Source organism: Tamandua tetradactyla, chromosome 7, assembly GCF_023851605.1.
Source record: "Tamandua tetradactyla isolate mTamTet1 chromosome 7, mTamTet1.pri, whole genome shotgun sequence".
In the NCBI taxonomy this organism is placed as follows: domain Eukaryota; kingdom Metazoa; phylum Chordata; class Mammalia; order Pilosa; family Myrmecophagidae; genus Tamandua; species Tamandua tetradactyla.
The window spans coordinates 167,591,696-167,613,729 of NC_135333.1; the positions used below are offsets into that span (position 1 = coordinate 167,591,696).

A 22,034-nucleotide genomic window follows, 5' to 3' on the forward strand; every position below is an offset into this window, starting at 1 on the left:
GTGCCCACAATAGGCGGAGGCATTAAGAAAACCTACTCATGAAAACCAGAGAGGGGTAGGTTAGGCCCACAGAGAAAATAAGCTCTTTGGTTTCCATTGTCGTCATCTAATCAGTGGTTTATATGAGTCACTTCTTTATTTTGTAACTGAGCAAGTCCCAAAATGAATTGGGCATCTACAGATTTGTTATAAATGAGGATGAACCATCATGTGTTTTTATTTAGCAACAAAACAAATTTTCAAGATGGTTAAAAAGATGGGTATATTGTGTGGTGATATCCTTGTATGAATAAAAGAGATTGCCCAGTTTCTCTCGGTAGAATCTTAGCCTATTTGAGAGGAATATTTTTGCTAAATTGCCAGTTGCTTGAATTCATTGGACAAAATCACCATCTTTTATCCCATTGGAAGTTACTTCCTGAAACTGTAGGTTTTAAGAACATTTACCCCACATGCTTGCTCTATATGACACTCACCAAAATGATGAAGGCTTTTTGAAAATTCAGTATCACCAGTCTCTTTCCTCTCATCCCTACGAAGCAAGTAGACAGGTTGAACTTTTTTTCATTCAAAATTGGTTTGTTTTTTGTTTTTAAGTTGAATCGAGACATTAATTTGTTATTGTGCAGACAGTTTGTTCACAGGGAGTTTATGATTGAGTTTTGTTTCTACCCTCTAAATTTTTTCTTCCTTCTTTCTCTTTTTATTTTATTTTATTTTATTTTTACCTCTACCAGCTTCTTCAGTTTTAGGAATGAAAATTCAAAATTCGATTTACATTTCAAAGCTAAATTTCCCTTTAATATTTTGGTCTCTGACTGTATATAAGTTTTCTGCAAAAGGGAAACTTAAGGGAACTGGTTCTCTAGTGGTTCTCGGTGGGAAATTGTAATTTTCCTCTTCTTTAGCGATTCCTTGCCAATTTTTTTCACATTATGTTTTCATTTTCTAAAGAGCACAGCATGGAAGAGGAGGAAGAATGTGGGAGTTGGGCTCCTAGGAACCTACACTTGCTGCCTGGCCCTGGCATTTCCTTACCATGCGCCGGGGCAAGTTATTGCCCTGCAGAGCCTTGGTGGCCTCGGGTGGGACGTGACAAACATGACCATGAACATAAATGAAATAACTGATTAACGACTAACTACAAGGAGATTAAAGATGGAATGAACTCACCTATAGCGAGATGTTTATTTTTTTGTTTGAAAATTATGAGGGTGTGACAATGACAGATGCCTTTGAATACATCAAACCTCCTCGACCAATGGGTCATTTTTTTACTGTCAGGTTTAGTTCAGGTATATGTAACTGGATCTAATTTTAACTATTGCAAACATTTGACCTAGACCAATGGGATAACATTCAGCAGATACAAAACCCTACCTTCTGATTAAAAAAGATCAGTCTCAGGAGTACAGAAGACAAGAGACCTGGCTTGTCAACAGAACAGATAAGCAAAATTCTAGCAGCTTCAGCTGGCTGATTCATTCTTACATTCAGTCACCAAATATTTATTGAGTGTGTACTATCTGCTCAGTGCTGAAAATGGTGCAGTAAACAAAACAGATAAGAATCCCTGCCTTCATGGAGCGTCTATTCTAGTTGATCATAACTTAACCCAAAACAAGTCTTATGATGGTGGTATTATAGAGAGAGGAAGAGAAAGAAGAAATTCACCTTTATATACCTCAAGTAGATGCCCTATTTTCAATGACAGTAAATTAGGGCTCTCATGGATTTTATTCCTATCGAACATGTTTGTTTTCTATTTTGGATGTTACAAACTCAAAGGTAGTATGTCTTAGCAAAAGAGTGCCATAAATTTTCTGGAAACCATGTGATGTGGTAAATGGCGCACTATGAAAAATGGATGAAGGGACTACATAGTTTATTCCTGGCAAAGAAAAGCCCTGGGTGGGATGAGAGCTGACAACGAGCATTTGAGGAGCTAATTCGTAGGAAAAGCAATGGATTGTGTTTCTGTTGTGCCGCAGTAGGAGTGGAAAAAAGAGAGAGGGGCAGATTTTGAAAGGGCAGACTTCAGCTCAAGACAGAGAATTTTCTAATTAGAGGAGTCATTTCTAGAAAATAGATTGTTGAGGGGTGAGAGGTCACAGGCTTCCTCTTTGCCAAAGGTGACTCAGCAGAAGCTGGGAGGGGTCCTCTTGGGAGAGGCCGTGCAGTGAGGAAGAGGCTGAAAGATGTTTTTTCGAGTCTACAACTCTATAAGCACCTATTTTGCTCTATAGTTAACTATTACAATAAATTGTATCCTAAAGAAGTCCAGAGCCAACTTCATGTTTCTATATAACTATATCCCTATAAGTTTCTGATCTTTAAGAATTCTGACAGTTCTGCAACTCAAACATTCTCTTGCTACCTGGTAAATTTTTTAGGAAAAGAAAACGACGGCTTCTCCAACGGTTTACTTATTATCAGCCATACTCAAAGTTTTCTTGGCGTATGCGTTTCCCTTTTGTTTTTTAAAATGGTGAATGACCTTTGGGGATTTGCCTGTCTAAATCCATTTTTTTGTCAGGATAGCAAATGACATGTTACTCTGATTCCAGAATATTAATTTGTATGGCATATCTATATATTTCATTAGCTAGCCTTCTGTGAATTTTCTGAATTTTGATTGGCTTGTCCTAAGCTCCTGGCAAGCTAAATTTCTCTAATAGTCTTCAATTCGTTGCATTAAATGCCTGTTCAGCCTTGGAAGATATATCGATTTTTTTTCCTCGGCAAAGTGACAAATACCATTTTCATGACTATAATAGAGATTGATTACATTTTATGGAACACAGAGAGAGCTGATCTTAGTGAGACAACCTTGGGGCTTACAAAAATGAAAAAATCATTTGAATTAATAATGAAGTTAATGAATTCATCTGTTGCTAATGAAGTAGAAGTATTTCAGGGAAAAAATGAAAAGTTCTGCAGCTGCACAAATACTGTGAAGAATTAAAACAAGTTTCAGTACTTGGGAAGTGCTGCTTTCGTGAATATTTTTAAAAGGTAATAGTAATAATTTTTAAGCTAAAACTGTGGTATTGACCCACAGCACACCAGGGCCTGCTGTGTGATAGTAATTAGATATTGAAAGGCATTTCTCAATTAAGCCAGGACAAAAGTAAATTGTGTTCAATGGAGGCTAGATTTGAAATATTAAGAAGTTTATTGGAAACAATGTGCGTTTCTGCCGTGATTTATGCAACATAAAATTAAAATTAATTTTCACTCTAAGCTTTTTACAATTAGGCCTAAACTAGACCAAATGCTAATGTGTTATGATTTTGACTTGCTGTCCAGAAATCTTTACTTTCTTATCTAAAAGATATTTTAAAACACATACACATATGCAAATACCTGCCGTTGGCAGTGTGTAAACCATGTCTCCTATGATTATTTGAAAGCTGAGAGAAATATAAAATCAAGGGTAAATATTTTAAGGTGTTAAATTAAACTATGGCAGAACTGGGAAACTTTGTTAGAGTAGATTACAGAATTGCTTTCTCTGAAATACCTTTAAAACTAGAAAACCAGCTCACATCTGTTTAGGGACCTTATTTATTTGTTCATTTTCTATCTCCATCACTTGGCTGGGTGCCTAAAACAGAGTCTATCGCTTAGTAGGAGTTTAATAAAATTTGTTAAATTAATAAACATGCTTTCTTGAAGCAGAACAAATAAAAATCATAGCAACCCCTGTTTACTGAGATGCTAATATGTTGCATGGAACTTTACATATTTTACCTCTAATTCTTAAAATTCTTGCATGGGTACAGGGTAAGAAGTTTCAGAGGGGGAGAGAAAGGAAAAGAATATATTATTCATGAAGCTGAAGAATATTCATATGTATTCTGAGAATATGTGTTTACCCATTTGATATAATTATAAGGATAAATGACCATAACTGAGGATTTGAGAGACACCAGGAAAATTATTGTGGATAATTTTGTGGCCCACCCTTTTATTCTATAATTGTGCTGCACATAGTAACAGTTTATTAGTTAAAAATATTTTCTGATTATTTCATAGGTTTATGCCTTCTCTCTTCTCTGAGTTCCTTGCTGGCTTATTGTTTGTCCCTCCCATATTCTCTCTGTATTAACCTGATTGACACTTTGGATTCAAAAAGTTTCTAAAACTCCTAAGTCACTGATCCATATAGGAGAGGGAGGAGGTTCCCATTTCAGCAGACTATGCTTATACGATGGGGAAAGGATTCCCACTCTAGGTGGCGATTTCCTTTTCTCGTGCATCTGGAGAAAGTGCTTTACATTATGTTTTCACTTTATTAGGTTTTCCAATTTCATATTGGTGGAAAGAATGTTTTTGCACAAGAGCATGGTGTTTGCTCAAGTATTCTCACTGTTTGTAAAACATGATTTTAAAAGTAATTTAAATGAAATAACAGATGTAGGGCTTACTAATTGCCATCAAACTCTATGAAACTCCTTATTTCTGATCTGAATAGCCTGAGTAAAGCTCCACCTTCCACTGTGACACACGCAACCAGCAACAGATACACACGCACCTGGGATACTAGTGAACATATGAAAACGTGATTCCATGGGCTCCACAGCTGGTGTACATTTAGTTTTTCCCTTTTATATTTCTTAAAACTAGAATGAAGTTAGAACTCAGATTAAAGCCAATTGCTGATAAATTGACAAGCGAAAGTTGGGAAATACATAAGTCTGCCTAACTATGGGGAATTGCAAGATGAAACATTATTTTTCAATATTAAAATATAAAGAAATTTCCTGTTTTTTCAAAAATCATGAATCAGTTTTGTGTTCATGATTTTTAAAATGGCTCTGTTGGGGTGTAGGGAAAAGTCTATCTTTACATAGCTTTACTTAGTGATTTAAATAGCATCTGTTGGCTGTCATTTTAAAGATAAATTGTTATAAAATATAAATAGAAAATAGAAAATGTAAAATAAGTATTCATAGTCAGCATTCCACATGAGTTATGATAGTGTTTGGGAACCAAATATCCGCGAGTATTAAATCAAAGAATGAGTGAAGGAGGTCTTATGAAAGGTGTCTAATGAATGATCAAGTAGCATTAATTACATAATTTAGCTTATAAATTTTAAGATTAAGTGTGCATAATTATTTCAGACTCTTGTCTTTAAATATGTAAATATAAATTTTCTCCATCAAATGGAAAGATTGATGTATTAATTTAAATGGAAAGATTTTTGTAAAGTAGAAGTCAATGCGTGTATTATTAACTTTTCTGGGTGAGTTTTAAAGGCTGCAATTTTGTGAAATCTTGAGAACTAATTTATTGAAAGGAATCTAGCTTCCCCTCCATGCCATCTTCAAAAGTCACACCTTTCTCTGGTTATTTAAAATCACTTAAAGTATTTAATAGATTCTGCAAATAGTATGCAGAATGTTTTAGCTGCTTCAAGGTTAAAATTTTAATAATTTATCTTTTTATATGCAGAGGAGCTTTTATTCATTGTTGAAAATCTAAGTGATACAAATGTGGAAGTTAAAAAGTGAAAGCCCTGCCCCTCTGTACTTTCTGTCTTATTCCCCAGATTTAATTTCTAACTGAGCTTTTTCTATAATCAAAGAAACATATTCATAAATACACATACAAATACATATCACTTTTTCATTAAAATTGGATTATTCTATGCATAGTTTCTATAATTTGCTTTTTATGTCAATTATTTATCTTGAACATTCTTCTTTAATAATACATCATAGGTTTTCAGAATTTATGACCGTAACTGCATAGTTTTCCATAGTATAAATGTATCTTGATGTAACCATTCTCCTACTGATGTCCTGGTAAAATATCCCAACTATTTTCTGAAAATTAATGATTATATGAGCATCTGTGTGTGCATTCTTTCTATCTACCCATATCTATCTATCTATCTATCTATCTATCTATCTATCTATCTATCTATCTATCCATTCATTCATCTTTCCTTATGCACTTCTGTGGTTGCTGTTCTAAGCCAGACTATCACCAACAATTTTCTTTTGTTAAAAAGTATAAGCATTTTACATTTTGTTGGGCATTACCATCTGTGCCTCGAAATGGTATATGGATTTAAACTCCCATATGTATAGGCATCATAATACTCTTTACCTAGTACCTTCACCAGCACTGACCATTATTTACTCTCCTGATTTTAACCAATATGATAGTATTTATGGTCATGATGATTTGGTAATTTCTCTAATGATTATCCAAACTAATCTTTACTTATCAGGATTGTCAAATTGAGTAAGACCTTGTAACAATGGGCACTTATAGTAGAGTTATCCGAAGGAGAACAGTGTACTTCAAAGAGTTTTATTGGTAAAGATAGTGGAAATATTATACTAAAACAGTTGAAAGTCAAGGTCATTCTTACAAATACATAGAAATGTTGATACGTAGGAGAATCTGACAAGATTTTGGATGAAGGGCTTCTGCTTTTGAGAGAAATGAAAATATTGAGGTTTATTTGGAACAAAGATGATTTTAATCCCACACGTGGATTAAAATACATAAATTTTCTTTGGGTCTATAAATTGATTCTTTAAGTCACCCTTAATGCTACATATATTGTTTAAGAAAGTTAATCCATGCCAAACACAGAATTTTACAATTTCAGTTGAAATCTACTGTTGTAGTAGCATGCAGTTTGTTAAAGGCTCAGCTTATATAGCTTTCTTAAAATAGTTTAGCTTTCTGGCAAGAATTTTTTTTTTGACATTCAGAATAATTTCATATCAGTAGCTCTACCATAATATCTTGGTGAGGTTATCAGTATAGAACGGCCAGCTGTCACAGGCAGAAACCTTCATTGCATTAGATTCCTGTGCTGAATTCTTGCTAGAAAGAACTTAGGATAGCATTGAATATTATTAAGCAATATGTCCCTATAATGTGGAATATACTGCCTGCTATTTAAAATGATAGTTCCCTGATAAGAGGAAGTAAAGCTAGATGTATTTACCAATATCACTCAAGATCATCCCAAGGAAAACCATAATTCATTTGAAAAAAAGCAAAAACAAAAAACTAAACTTCTTAAGATTGTTTGATGGCACAGGAAAATTTTCACACCTAATTTTTTTTTCTGTATTTTGGAAAGCAAGCTCTTTCCAAAGTCACCGTGGAGAAATGGAGACAATTTACTAATATGTCATTTTCTTGGACTGAAAACGTCTTGACAAATAAGACCTCCACTGAACTTATATTCTTTTCTCTTGAAGCTAGCAATTTCATACGTTAGCGGAAGGTGTTTGGCCAGGCTGGTCTCCTGTAGGTTTGCCTCTGGAGGAGCAGGTGTGCGCTCCCACAGCGCCCTTACAGAAATCTCCATGGGCGTGCCTCCGTGCTCTGCAGGAGACAGCGCATCGTTTAATCCTTATGTCTCCGTCAACCTTTCGCATTATGCATCTGGGCTCAAGGCTTAGCTGGATTTTGGCTCTCTGAGTGAACTGATGGGACTCTTTGATCTTAACTGTGTATTGCATCTGTTTTATCTTTCCTCTTAGAGCATAGTCTTTCTAAACTCCGACTCTAGCTGAAGCACCTAAAATAAATTAATAATTGTACAAACAAACAAATAAATAATTGTCATTTGAAAAATTCAAGCACTTGCCTCCTTTGCATTTTAGATTTTCCTTCTGCTTCCTTTCTTCCTTTCTTTCTTTCCTCCTCTTTCCTTGCTTCCTCCCTCCCTCCTTCTCTTCCTTCCTTTCTTCCTTGGCAAAAAATCCTCAGAGCAGTTTAGTGACATTGTCTCCCTCCTCTGTTAGAGACCAGTAGACCTGAGAGTATTTGCACATGAGTGAGTACCTGTATTGTCGAGTCAGCTTCACATAGAAAATAAGAAGTACCCATCTTTGCAACTTAGTAAATTGTGTGACAATGTAATATCTTATTAATTGTCTCATCTGGGAGTAAAAGTTATACAACCTACAAAGAAAGATCTACCATAAAAATATAAAGATTCTGCTGTGCAACATTCTTATTTTTGTTGAGAATGAGGGAAGCCTGAATTTTAAAGAAAATCAATTAGAATCATCCTAGGTCATAGGATACTAAACTTTCATCACTTTTTTTTAAAAAAAAACTAGCCTTTAAAATGAAAAGTACATTACCTATGCGTGGTTGGGTGAGAGTGGAGAGATATCAAGATAACAGCTTGAATGATTTGTTTACCTGCATTCAAAGCATGTAGGGCTAATAATTAATTGAACCAGAAAATATCAAATTTTTATCAGAGTAACCTTTAATATCCTAATTGGGCATTTTTGTGACTTGTAGTAATTCTATTTTTTTGTTTGTTTGTTTTAAGTCCTCAAGAGTCTTCATTTATCTTTTAGTATACTACAATCTTATAATGATAATGTAATGACAAGGCTGTCAAAATAATTTTAGCTGAGCCAAAAATTGATGTTTCCTAAGAGCCAGAGGCCCTTGAGAGAATTATCAAAAGGTCTTTCTCCAAGAAAAGGGATATTGTGCTATGACCTTCTTGTCTACTCAGCATGTACTTTATCCCAGCATCTATACAAGAAATATATGAATAACTTTGAACGAATTGCCAGAATGCACATTTGAAACATTTAGGGATGAAATTAAATATGTAAAGATTTTGATTCCTGGTTAAAACTCTATAGTATTGCTGTGTTGAAGATATTGACGAAGTTTTCTTCCACTAGGAAGTATCTCTCAACCCCCACATGGTAGTCAACTCTGAACTTGGGAGAACTTCATCACTATTTTTGTTCTCCCCATATGGAATGTGAGAATAACTGTGCAGAAAGGAAATGTGAGAGGTTGCCAGTCCTTCTCCAGGAGAACTACTGAGACCCTCTAAAGATAGTTTTCCTCCCCTATCCCTTCTTTGTCTATCTTGTTACCAACTGGCGTGTGGTTTTGTAGCTAATGCCTCAATTTGAAAGTAAATATTTAGCAACCAGGCAAGCAAGAAAGTATATGGTTTCCATGTACTTCAGGAAGTCTCCTTGATTCTGTTTTACTTTCTTATCTCACGTACCTGAGTGCTGTGTTTCTTCTATACAAAATGAAACACATTTTATTACCGTGGGAGCAGGATTATGTTAGAGTTCTCTGTGTGAGGTTTGTATTATTTTTGCAACTGTTCTATAAGTTTGAGATGATTTTAAAATAAGTCTAACGATTCTGAAAGGTCTGATTTGGCCATTCCCATGTGAAATGGATCAATACAAGTTGAAAACTCTCATTCTATTTCCATGCTTTCTTATGAGGCACAAATCCCTAAAAGTTATGATTCGCATTGGAATAAAGTCTATTTGGTCCACTGACATGAATCCCAGGTCAATGCAGCTTGCTCTATTCAAGTGTATTTAGAAGGTCATCAGTTCCTACACGCACAAGCCCTTATGCGCATTGTTCCGACCAGTATTTCGTCTTAACTGGCTTTCTTAGTTCTTCCTAATAGTCTGTGGCTAATTCGGTTGGCCTCCATGGGCGGACCTAGAAGTCGAAGGGGATTTTCTTAGATGGTTCTCCAGAGAAGGCAGGAGAAAAAACAATTCTATCTGATGCAGTGGTGAAGGTCTGGTTTCTGGCTATTAAGTGCCATTTGAATAGCCATGTTCAGCGTCTCTGGCTCCACCTTTCAGTCCGTCCCATCGTGGCCCACTCCTTGAACGTCCCCTTCACCCACAGACCTTCGGAGAACCAGCCTCAGACTCAGCAGTTGCCCAAGGCACTTCTGTGTTCAGACTCAGAAGTTTGAGTGGCCTGTAAGTGAATCATGTGATCAATTTAATAGAGCCCAACCAGCATATAAAATAAAATCTAAAAAAAAATGAAGAGATTCCTGGAAACTGCCCATGCCAAAAAAAGAAGAGAAAGAATAGAAATATCAGAGTATTACATGTAGTACGAGTTAGTATCATTTCATGAGTAAGTGCTTTCTCAAATATATTGGTCCTGTCTGCAAGTACTGGATTGTGCTGTAACTATTTTCTTATGGATTTCAGTAAAAAAGAGACTGAAATGCAAAAGTAAATCAAAGCACTGAATTGGACCACAGAGCCTCTAACAAGATTTTGCCTGGCTTTACAATTTATAGTATTATATTCAAATTCAATTTTTTTTTTCACCAATTATCCTCAAGCAAATCGGGGGAATTAGCTCATTGCAAAGAAAATAATAGTGGATGCTTAGCAAATGCTTCCAGAATTGTCTAAGCTGGGCTGCCTCAGCTTACTGCAGGGACAATATTCTTGCAGATTAAACTGTTTAGCTTTAAGGAGCTGTAATAGAAACATATGAATATTTAGTTATCTGAGAGAAGCATACAAATCACAGAAAAAAGATTTTGTTAATACCTTATTTTGTGGTCGGGGCCAAAAAGAATGAATATAAATTATGACTGTAGGCCTGTGTCATGCAAAGAAGAAATAACAGTTATCACTCTTTTAGAGTATCTCAAGGAAAATCTTTGCCTTTTCACTGGAAAAAAAGTCCTTGCAAACGTGACCTTTCCTTTCATTAAGAACGCTGTAACTGTTTTTTTCTTGCCTTTGCATCTCCTAGTTCTCTCTGATTGGAGTCTCACTGTACATGCGTTTTATTTCAGGACCGAGAGACATAAGTGCTGTTCAGCGAAGTAAGCGAGAGGGTGAGAAGAGAGAATTATGATTGTAGTGTGCACATAAAAAATACGGTTCAATATTCATTTTGTTCATTACCATGCGGGCTGTGCTGACCTCGTAATGTCCCCACTGCTGCTGACCCTTGCTCCTCATTGACCAGAAGCTTCTGCTTACTTGAGAGGGACTCAGGGTGCCCCGAGCCTGTCCAGGCCTGCTCCATCAGAATCTGCATTTTCATCCTGTCCTGGGCTAATTCACACACACGAGGAGGGCTGGTCTATAGGAGGGGACTTTCTAGTTGCTGTATGGAACCTGTATGCATGTCTTAGATAAAATCTGCTTTGGAAAAAAACTCATAGTTGGAAGGTACCAGGGTTTTTTCAGACCTTAGAGCCATGTTTAAGCATCTACTGTTTAACATTGCCCATGGTGCTGTTGCTGCTGAGAGCTGTGCTAACACATGCTTAGCAGGTGGCCACCACTGGGTCAGCGCCACAAGTGAGCCATTGAGTCCTGCCTCTCCCCTGTGAAGTTAATGCTGTTTGTGGACAGGGTGATGAGGTCGGCTAAGCCCAGCCGCCCTGTAAGTCCCAGCCTTCTATGGCTCAGATGGCCACGGTGGCATCTGTGGTTGGTTTCTGCACTTTCTGAGAGTAGGAAAGGCTATGTTCTTCAAGTAAGGAGAAATGTGACACCCTAATGATTCCCGTGAAGGCATATATCAGCTGATATTTGTTTAGATCATATTTTTACTGAGCAATGGATGCCCAGCTTTGTATATTTGAAGGAAAGAAAGCCTAAGTTTTAACCCCACAACAAACTTTAAAGTGATTAGTTCCCAGCTGACCAGATACTGGGAGCGTGTGCCCGGTTGCATCTTGTGCCGCATTAGAAACCCTTGGCTCTGGCCATCTTGCTGGTGAGTAGGAGACCTAGCCTCAGCAGTGAGCTGAGGTTAAGGACAAACATTTATGCATATATAAGATGAAGGAATGATTCCTTACTTGCAATGACTCCAGAATGGTGTGAAATATAGGGATGCCGTTTGTCTTCTCCTGTGCTGTGTTAAATCCTTTATAAGAAAGACATCCTTTGAGAAAGGAGATGCTACAGGTATATCAACATTTTGATATTTACGGGGTGAGGAAAATCAACTTACTTAACAAATGCTATTGAAAATATATGGAGAAGTAATTGACAGTTGGAAGGAAGAGATGGCAAGGTCATGTTAAGGTACAGAAATGCGGTGTTGGATGGCTTGCTGAGGAACAGCCCATAGGAGCTCGTGAGTCCAGTCCACTGACATGGAAAGTGGAAGATTTCTAGGCTTTTTATGATGAAACTAAAGCAAACTGATGGCACATTCAAGTAGGGACAATGACATTAAAACACTTTTAAATTGGTTATGTTTAAAAAGAAAACTACCTATATATGGCATGAATTCATATACCAGCAAGGAAGCAAGGGCTAGGCTGCGAAAAGCACTTTTCTCTCCCTATGGTCCTGCCCCCACTCCGCAGTTTCCCTGCGGAAGCAACCATTGTTAGCAGTTTTTCAAAAAGATTCTCTGAATTTACAAACATTAGGTGCAAAATCCTTACTAAACAAAAGTGACAACACACAATGCACAGAGTTCTGCACCATTGACCTTTCCTTTAAAACCGTGGAAAGAAGTTCACATCATACTCCTACTTAGAACTCGTTCATTTGAATGACTGCAGGACTCCCCCACGGTATGGACAGAATGTAGTTCATTTAACCAATTAACTTTGGTGACTTGGATCATCGTCAGTCTTTTGCTATTACAAAGAGTGCTGCGGCCGGAACCCTCAAACACATATTGTCAAACATGTGCAAATATACATATTCTCTTGTCTTCACACCTGATTTAGTGTTAGTATCCCATAGGTAAGCGATGGGGAAGAAATAGCCAATTAGTGTAGTATGCAGAGTAATAATAAAATTGCAAGCAATATTTACTATGTGGTAAGTACTTTACAGTAGTTACATATTTAATTCTTATAACTCCACAAGAAAGATATTATTACTATTGTTCTCGTTATTATTTAAGTGAGAAAGCTGGATTTGAATTTGCCTGAGAAGCTTGACTCTGGATCCCTTCTCCTAATTATCAGGCTTCCTGGTGATTCCATTGCTACATCGGCAATGAGGAAGCATTTATGAAATGCGTACTGCATGCTAAGCAACTGATGTATTAGTTAATCTTCACGATAGTATGGCAACAGTTCTGTTGTTGTTGTTTTAAATTGAGTCTTTAAAGGTACAATACTTGTCCACAGTCACAGAGCTGGTAGCTGGAGAGTCAGGAATGACTCTTGAGGTTGAGCAGAAAAAGGAATTTCAGGCACCTGATTCTATAGCAAGGGAGCTGAAAGGCAGGGATGAAACTAAAATACATATGAGGTTTAATTAAATACATTCTGGCGATCAAAGGGCTTTAGGAAGGGATATAGCAAGAGCCAAAGGAGGACCGTTTATGGCACGTGGATAGAAGCTTCAGAAGCCGAGAGCAAGGAAGGGTGGTGTGTGTGGATCCGAAGTGGGTACTCCTTTGTGAAGAGCGGAGCGTATTTTCAGGAATAGATTATTTTGTCCTCAGTGGCTACCTAAACCCCTAAAATATTTGACGCATATGCATTGTGTTTGTATAGTAAACAGTCCATTGTGATGCATGGTGTTGGTCTGCTTTAACGAAAGAGCAGCCATAAGTGATCCTGCTCTTTCTGAATTGGAATTCGTGGTCCCACGGAGTGGAGAACCAGCACGTGGTCACACTGAAAAATTAAAGAGCACTGAGGAAGGACACTGGGGCTCTTCGAGATGCCGTCAGCTCCTCCGGCCGACTTCCCCGCCCCAGCTGCAGGTGGACAGCCCACCACCTCGAGTGGAGGGCCGTCAGCCCCCGTGGAGAAGCCCACATGGAAACCCTCTTCATGAGATCTGGAATTCATAATGGCAGGCACATGTGTCTGTTGATTATTGTTGTGACTTTATTACTCAGTTTTACCATGTAGGCAGGCTTCTGTGCTGGTCTCAAGAAGTTAAAATATTGAGTTTTCCTTATTTCAGATTACTTCATTTCATTCCATGTGGGTTTTTTTGGACAGTGTTTGATAGAAGAAATAAAGGATGCAGAATAGGCAGACCTACCAGGGTTATGTATATAGTTGTTATAATAAAAAAGAACAACTGAGGGTATATAACAAGTATTTACTTCAGGTCAAGAAGTGTGCAAAGGGTTTTCTATGCTCTGTCTGGTTTAATTGTACAGCATTATCAGATGGGTTTTATCATCACTGTTCCTCTTTTACACTTGGGTCCTTTTATTTATTATTCCGCTCTGTAGAGTCACAAATTACCGTTAATTTATTTTATCACTTGTGGAGACTAACAAGTAGAATAATGTTAAAGCAAAGCTTTTGAAAAAGAAGAAAATACCTTCAAATTCTTAGAGCACCTTTCCAATTTTGGCATGTCTCTTTCCACTCTTGGTCCAAGTGTACTCACTAATCAATATATGTACAATTTTATGTCCAGCTGTTTTCATTCAGTATAGTCATACAAAGCCGGTTTTCATCATTATCACACAATCACTATATATGAGTAATTGTCATAATACAGTTAATCATTTTCCTTTGGGGGGACACTGTTGTTTCTGTTTTCTTTTATGGATACTACTGCAGTGAAAGACTTTGTGTGTGTAGCATATTTTATACTCTTTGAATACGTTCCTTGGGAAAACCCCTTTCTCAGTCAAAGAGTAAAAACACTTTTTGACCGATTCTAACATTCTGATTAAGACTCATAGGAGCAAATGGTGAGCATTGCTAAAACACTTATTTTGGAATCTCAAGAGAAATGCGCCTTTTAAACCCTCTCTCTGTATTACCTCTCCTTTGGTATTTAAAAAATATATACTTTTGAATTAATATGTGAGCAATTAAAACATATATATATAATCCATATAAGACCCTAGAATGAATTTCTGCAATATTTAATTTTAAACGTAGCTCCTTGGGCCTTGTGAAGGACGGTGCATGCATCAAAAGTGTCATATTGTTGACACTTATTTCCTGAGAAACTGTTCTGTGCCAGATGCCATTGGGGGGTTCACCATGGGGGGGTTTCTTTGGCCAGTGTGATGAACGCAGCTGCTTTCTGAGCCGAGCATTACCGAAAGGCCCGTCTGAAGATTCTTGGTCCCTCACATCATGCCATCACGTACTTTAGTCTTCTAACGTTAACAACTTCTCCTATTCTTTTGTTTTTGTGGAATCTGACTACTTTCATAATATCAGTCCAAGGCATAAAGGATAAAGGGGATTTTACTCTGAGAAAGTTATCTATACATATAATTTCTCTATACGTAATTTCTAAAAATTCCAGAAACTGTGTTTTCCCCACCCATCCCAGTTCAAGTGGCATTTACAAATTTGTTTTTGCTTTTCCAGGATGAATGTTACCTTGCTCTGTGGTTTTGGGGATCACCAAATCACCTTATTTCCCCAGCATGTAAATTACTTTGCATCTAAATACATTCATACATTTATCTTGTTGGCACTTTGGACTAAATCAACCAAGCGTCCAGTCTTTGGACTCTCTTACAGGAATATTCTCATGTGAAAATAATATGTAAATTCAGGGTATGTACCATGATTTATAACAAAGTGCACTGTATCTGAAATTTTCACAGCTACAGATAACCATTTTGGTCTCTTTAGAGAGCCAAATGTATAGAATTCAAAATTACATTTAAACTTTTCACCAGTTCAAAATCTCCAGTCTCAGAAAGATCTACTGATTTATTGATGAATATAACTTTATCGTAATATCCATACTCTTTTTCTTTAAACTCTACAGCTCATTTTTTAAAATTTTTTTGCTTCACTGATGCTTGAACATTAGAAATGGAAAAACACTACTTTTGTAAAAAATTGAATCAGTATAGTGAATATATAGATCAAAATCTTTACTGCCCAATCGACATGCTTGACTTCAAAAATATTGTTTTATCATTTTATAGAAATGTTGCTCTGAGTATTACCTGATGTATATTTAAATTTCAGGAAATTCATTATATGTATATATGTGTGTGACATATACATATATTATTGTATATTATAGATATACAGGTGTATTTTATACATCTACATCTGCATATATAGATGCATGCATATTACTTATACATGTAATTGATAGATGATGGCTCGTTAGACAGATTTCAATAGACTGATTTTTAGAAGGGAGCTGCCTTAGGATGTAAAGATGCCTGTCTCTACCCCCAAATCCAAAGTCATATAAGATATTCTCAGCTGATACCCAAATCGGTTTCCCAAATCATCTCTTATACGTAAGATTTGAACTTTCCCTGCAAGAACAAGTCCAGGGACTGGAACGTGTGAAACCCCCTTTTGATGAAGAAGAGAGGGGGGCGAGAACTCATCAGTGCCTCCTGCACCCCAAAGGGGAGGTAGGCTCTCCTGGGTCACCATCTGCCCACGGACATGACCGAGGTGGCACAAGGGTGGAAAAGAAAATGCCAGGGCATCTGACAAGGGAAGTCTGACGGAAGTTTAAAAATTCTCCTTAGGTCTCTCATATCCTATTGCCTTCCGATTGGGATCGAAGCCCTCCCTCCACGACTTTGCCCACGCCCCACTGACCCCAGAACCCTGGGCAGTGCACGTCTGAGATCCGAATGTGTTCCTGGTCCCAAATCAATCTTGTCAGTCCTTGGAAAGCAGTGCAAGATAATAAGTAGCGTGCACCTGATTGCCTTCCTGCCCCGAGACAGCTGCTGACGCGTCTCCCTGATAGCCAGGAGCGGCGGATCGAAGGCACCGATAAAGGGACTCTGGGAGCTGGCGGAATCAAAATTTGACAGTCGGTGGCTGAGGAGAGGGTCAGAAGGGATAGAATCTGCGACACCTATGAGAAAGGAACACACTTTATCTGCTCGGGTTGCAATGATTAGATGTCTCTTTGTCTGGCTCTCTTACAGTGGGTGATGGATTGCGCCTGCCAGCTGGCTAATATCATAATTAACAAAGTTACTACTACGTCGGCAAAGTTTAATCGAAAAATTTGCCAGCAAAATGATGGTACTGTCACAAAGATCACAAGGGACACAGAGTGGCGACTTTTGCTAAAGGTGGAGCGGCAGAGCTGTGCAGACAGGCTGAGCGCCCTCGAACCTGTTCAGCCAAAGGTAGGTTTCTTCCATAATTCCACAGCCTAAGCTTTCTTATGAAGGTTTTTGCTTGATGGCTTGGTGGGTCCTTTATTATTTCATGAGCAAATGATCCATAGGCTTCTTGAGCATTTACGGCATGTTTTCAGAAAGCTTTGGGGTTCTGTTTTCTCCCAAACATAGAAATTCAGAAATATCATTAAATAGCTTTCAATACTGACAATGGAATATAAAGCAATAGTTTGTTTTTGCATCTAGCTGATCCTTAACAGTTTTCAGAATAACTATTTGGCAGCAAATATCAATTGAGCATTTTTACTGTGCAGCATCCGTGGTTTTTTATTTTCCCTCTCAACAATAAAAAGCTGTGGCTGTGCTTTATCCTATTGTGCCAACCTAGTCATAAAAGAAAAAAAAAAGAGCAAGAATAGTTACAGGATATATAGATTTAGTTTCAAGAAATGTTCAAAGTGGGGGAGGGAAGACTTAAAGCAAAGTAATTGGAGCTTTTTACAACATTTAAAAATATCAGCATTCTTTGAGATTATGTGATATTTCCCAATGCCGGACTGACCGTCGACTGTTTATCTGATTTTATTTTTATGGCAATTTGCACATGGCTTGATTGAAATTTCAGGCTCTGGGGAGTTTGCCCTGTGTATAGTCTTCACATACTGCTAATTAATGGGTGTGAATATTGATAAGGTGGGGCACGTGCCTCAGTGTATATGCTCATGCTACGTCTGAGTACGTAGAGAGAGGAAAGGGACTCAAAAATTGCACGGAAGGCAAAGCTGGGGCTATTTATGCTGTGTCACACCCTGCAGTACCAGCAAGGCAATCTATTTGCAATACAATTGGAGCCATACCTTATGGCTTTCTCACCTCCTCTCTGGGCCACTCCATCAGGGCAAAAAGTAATAATCTGTCTTTTGTTCATTCTGTTTGTCCTTTGTGTTAATAGCAGTTTTAAACATCGAGAAACAAAATTTTGGCAATAGACTTATGTGCAGCATGTACATTTTTAATAAGCCCATTTAACCTTTCGGATGGTCTTGTTGATGATCCTGAAAGTATTAGAAAAATAAGCCTCCTCAAAATACTCACGTGGAATTGTGTCAATCAGATTTCATGTTCTCAATTAAAAACTGAGCTGTTTTATGGAATTATGAATTTTAAAGCTTTGTGTGTCCAGATAATTTTAAAAGTGGTTGACTGAAATTCGGGTTACATTTTAACTTACACATTTGCAGCATTCACTAAAATTTAATGATATGGATAAGAAAAGCTGCAAGTGGAGGTTTAAATCATTATATGACCGTATTCTGGACATCATTTTCAGAAGAGAATGTTACGCTCATGATCTAGAGTCATTTTTTTCTCTGACTTTGCATTCCAGCCCTCTCCTCCCGTACATGGTACATAATAGTCACTCAATATATATTTATCGAGTGCATGAATTAATGAATTTAATATTTCTACTGATACTCAAATATGGCTAGCATTTGCTTCACCCGAATCAGTGACTTTTAGTACATGGCAAACATTATGAATAGAAACAAGTAAATGAATGGCTTCTTCCTAGACAATAGAGAGGATTAAGGTCCTAAAATAATATATTGTTGTCTTAACCTAAACCTCCGTAATATTTTGTGTAAGTGAGATTTGGTATTGTTCGAGCTCGGCTGGAGTAGCAAAAGTCTCTGAGGATTAGAAGGGGCCGGGAAAGCTGTTCGCAGCTGAAGCACCGTTTTTTTTATTTATTTTTGAAGACAGGATTATCTCTTCTGATGTGTAGAAATGAACTCTTGTCAGAGTTTCAAAGGAATTAACATTTTTGGCAAAATGTGCTAATGTAAAGAGTTAGGAGATTAGTGATGCATAATGAAAGTCATGCATTCTTTCGCATGAAAATAGGAATATAATAAATGTCCTGCAGGTGATTGGGGCGGTAGCAATTTTACTGAAGATTAAAGTTTGATTGACCTTTGTTGGGGTGATTAACCCTTCTGAAATTAAAAGCCAGATCTGAATTACCCTGTCCAATTTAAATGCAAACATCGAGCAGGTTATATGTCATTCAAATAATAATAATAAAAAAGCCCTCCTAATGTTAATTTCCCTCTCTGCATGACAGAGTGAGATGCTGCTAGGGGGTGCCCACCGCTCTGGCAGGAGGGTCCTGGCGGCAGGGGACATAGAGAATAATCTACAGATAGTGGGATGCATGTGGGAGATGAGTTCAGGCTCCACTCCTCCCATTCGACACAGCAAACGAAAACACAAAGCCAGAAGCCAGTCTCCTCGGAGTGAAAACGCATACTTTCAGTAGGAAAACATTACCTGGCAATGACCTGAAGAAGTAAAGAATAAATAATGGCCTCTCCATTCTAATCCCATGTAACCACATAAACTGCATAGCCTATCCAGATTAAATCAATATATAATGTCTCCTGAAAATGAATGCTTTTTGGTATGCTTCCTAAAAGTTGAGTATTTCTGATGTCTGGAATTTCATTTCCCACAATGTCTGATAGTCTATGGATATATTGAGCATTTTCATTAAGTCCAAAAATGTTACAGGAGAAGCAAACTATAGTTATATGTAATGCCATTTAATGGTTTAGTTTTATTTTTCTTTGTTACGTTTTCTGAAAGCCTTTGTGAAAAGATGCATATTCACGCTGCTTTAAAAAAAAAAAACCTCCATTCCATTTTTCATATGGTATTCCATTTTTTTGTTACTGAGTCACTGAATGTTTTTCGTTTCAAGTCTCACCACATAGTGAAAGAGACTTCTTTTTATGTGTCTCTGAACTATTAAAATGTTAATAAAGGTTCTCTTCATTCCGTATGTAATTTATTTCTCTCTCTTTTCATCAAAGAATTTACCCTGAATGTGTCAAGGTTGAGAAGTCCAAGGCATTATAGTATAAAAATTAAGAAGCCCGAGGTGCTAGAGTGTATTTTTGTGCAGGCTTTTCATGCACTCTTTTAACATCCTTCTGAAAGGCATCTACTCCAGGTCTGTGAAGAAAGTGAGAGATGAAAAACTTGTAATGGAAGCACTGAGATTATTCAGCTAGCAAAGTGCCTCTGGCATCCTCCAAAGGGTTAGCTAAAACCTTGAAGCATAGATTAATAATATGTTTAAAATCTGTTTGCTCTAAGGATAATTTCCTAATTCTTAATTGCAGGACTAGTATTCAACCACAAACTGTAAACAAATATGCTGTTCTGTACATTGCCTGATAAAGTCTAGTTTATCAGCTTTAGCTTTGGTATATTGAGTTGTCAAATTTTAAATCCAGTCCTTCCACGATAACACTTGTTTTCTTATTAAAAGTCATTTTTATTAAAAGCTGAATACCACTGTTAAATGAAATCCCTAAAATATGCACTATTAATTCTATAGATATAATCCAATAATCTTCTCTATATTAAATTAATCTTATTTTCCCTCTTAACAGAACTAAATGAAAATATTTTTTGGCATTAGAATTTATTGTAAGCACAGCAACATTCTCTAGGCATAAAAAGCTAATGTGTTAAAACTACTGACAATATCCTTTTTCTGTTTGTATTGCCATTAAATATCAGCATTCTTTAATTCATATTGCCTCAGTGTAAAAATAATGGGTGACAGAGCACAGGAGAATTAGGTTATATTTTGTTAAATCCCAAACCTATCCAGTTGTTTTGCTTGTGCGATTCAAAGATGTTTTAATTTCTTTATGTTGCCTTTGTTTTTGGGCAACCTGTTCCCCTCTAATCCTCATAGCCCCGTAGCTGGCATCCTCTCTTACAATTGTGAAATAACATTCTTTGCCAGTAATAAGCCAAAATTAATCCATTTGATATTATCATCGACCACACATTTTAGTGGGAGTCCTTCGGTTTAAAAAGCAGACTGTTTAAAATTGACCACTTTATTTTGCTCATTGCTTACTGTTATGAGTCAACAGTTTAACTTAATTCCACAAAAGTTTAGAGTAGTCCTGGTATGGACAGTTTAACCGTCTGGCCTAAGTAGAGATGCCAAGTGGTAAAGTGAAGGATTTTGGTTTTTGTTGTTTATTTTTTTTTTAGTTATACATAGCTGAAAAGTAGCTGAGTCTGAACTTTTCAAGCTGTTATTCTCTTTATCGAAGAATAATTTTAGAGCACAGATATTTGGTTAATATTGGTCAAGTGAATTTGTTTCTTGTGATTTGTTGGAAACAATCACAAAAATACTTCAGAAACAAAACAGGCTCCTGTGTTAACTTTGCAGTTAATTAGCAGGGTTAAGTCCCCTAGTGTTCATTTTCAAGTGATTTGGAAAGAGGTATGTGGCCATTTGAAGCATTCTGTGAAATTTCTATTCAAACCAGTACACCACCTCTCTACATGACTCCCCATGCCCAGGGAACTGGTCTGTGGACTGGGCTGCATACACTAGAAACTGAGACCAGAGAGGAAATTTCCTGTAGTCACCAGCTCGTCAGCAGCACAGCCTGAGGTGAAAGTTTAGACATTTCAAGAACTTTCTTCCCTGCCTTGTCACTGTGCTATCAGTGGTAGCATTTGTTCAACTTGTTGACTATGAGGACAGGATTTTCTAGAAGGTGAATTAAAACGCTTTCCCCCAATAATGGATTATAATAAAAGGTAGGCTCTACAATTACAGAATGTCCATGAGGCATGGATGACTTAATTCTCTCCAGATCCATTCCAGGCGAAGTGAGAGAAGAGATGATTTAGAGAGCCTTGGATTATCACTCATTGCTGTATCCAAGAAATGACCTCCATTCATTTGGCTCATTTCATGGAGACCAGAATCTGTTCTCCCCAAATAATAATCATGATTCATTGAGAGTCATCAGGCCTCCCTAAAAATTATCCTTGATATATTTGTGCTTACCTCTCTTTCATTGAAAATTCATAAATAATTCTGTTTAACAGTCATATAGTCCTTCAAATACCTTTATTGGCATGAGTAGTAACGAACTATTAATAAATGTGTGTCCACATTTCATAATTTCCGCTCTTAAAACTTGGTAGAAGTGCACAGAGTGTGTTAGAATTCTGTTCCATAGGAAATTGTTTGTGCCAATGTGTTGAAATGTGTGCAACAGCTTCTTTTGGATAACTGTTAAAAAATGAACATGCAAGTTGTGTGATTTTGGGTTACCATAGGAGAGAAAGACATCGTTGCTACT

General features: G+C 37.1%; 1 protein-coding gene across 1 annotated transcript in view; it reads left to right on the plus strand.

Moving 5' to 3' along the window:
• The window catches only part of LOC143690306 (uncharacterized), a 50,915-nt gene that overhangs the window by 6,051 nt on the left and 22,830 nt on the right, over positions 1 to 22,034 (plus strand). Inside the window, exon 2 of the mRNA XM_077168162.1 lies at positions 16,645 to 16,851. Coding sequence (XP_077024277.1) covers positions 16,651 to 16,851 — 201 coding nt within the window. The 5' untranslated portion in view covers positions 16,645 to 16,650. The remainder of the gene's footprint in view (positions 1 to 16,644; positions 16,852 to 22,034) is intronic.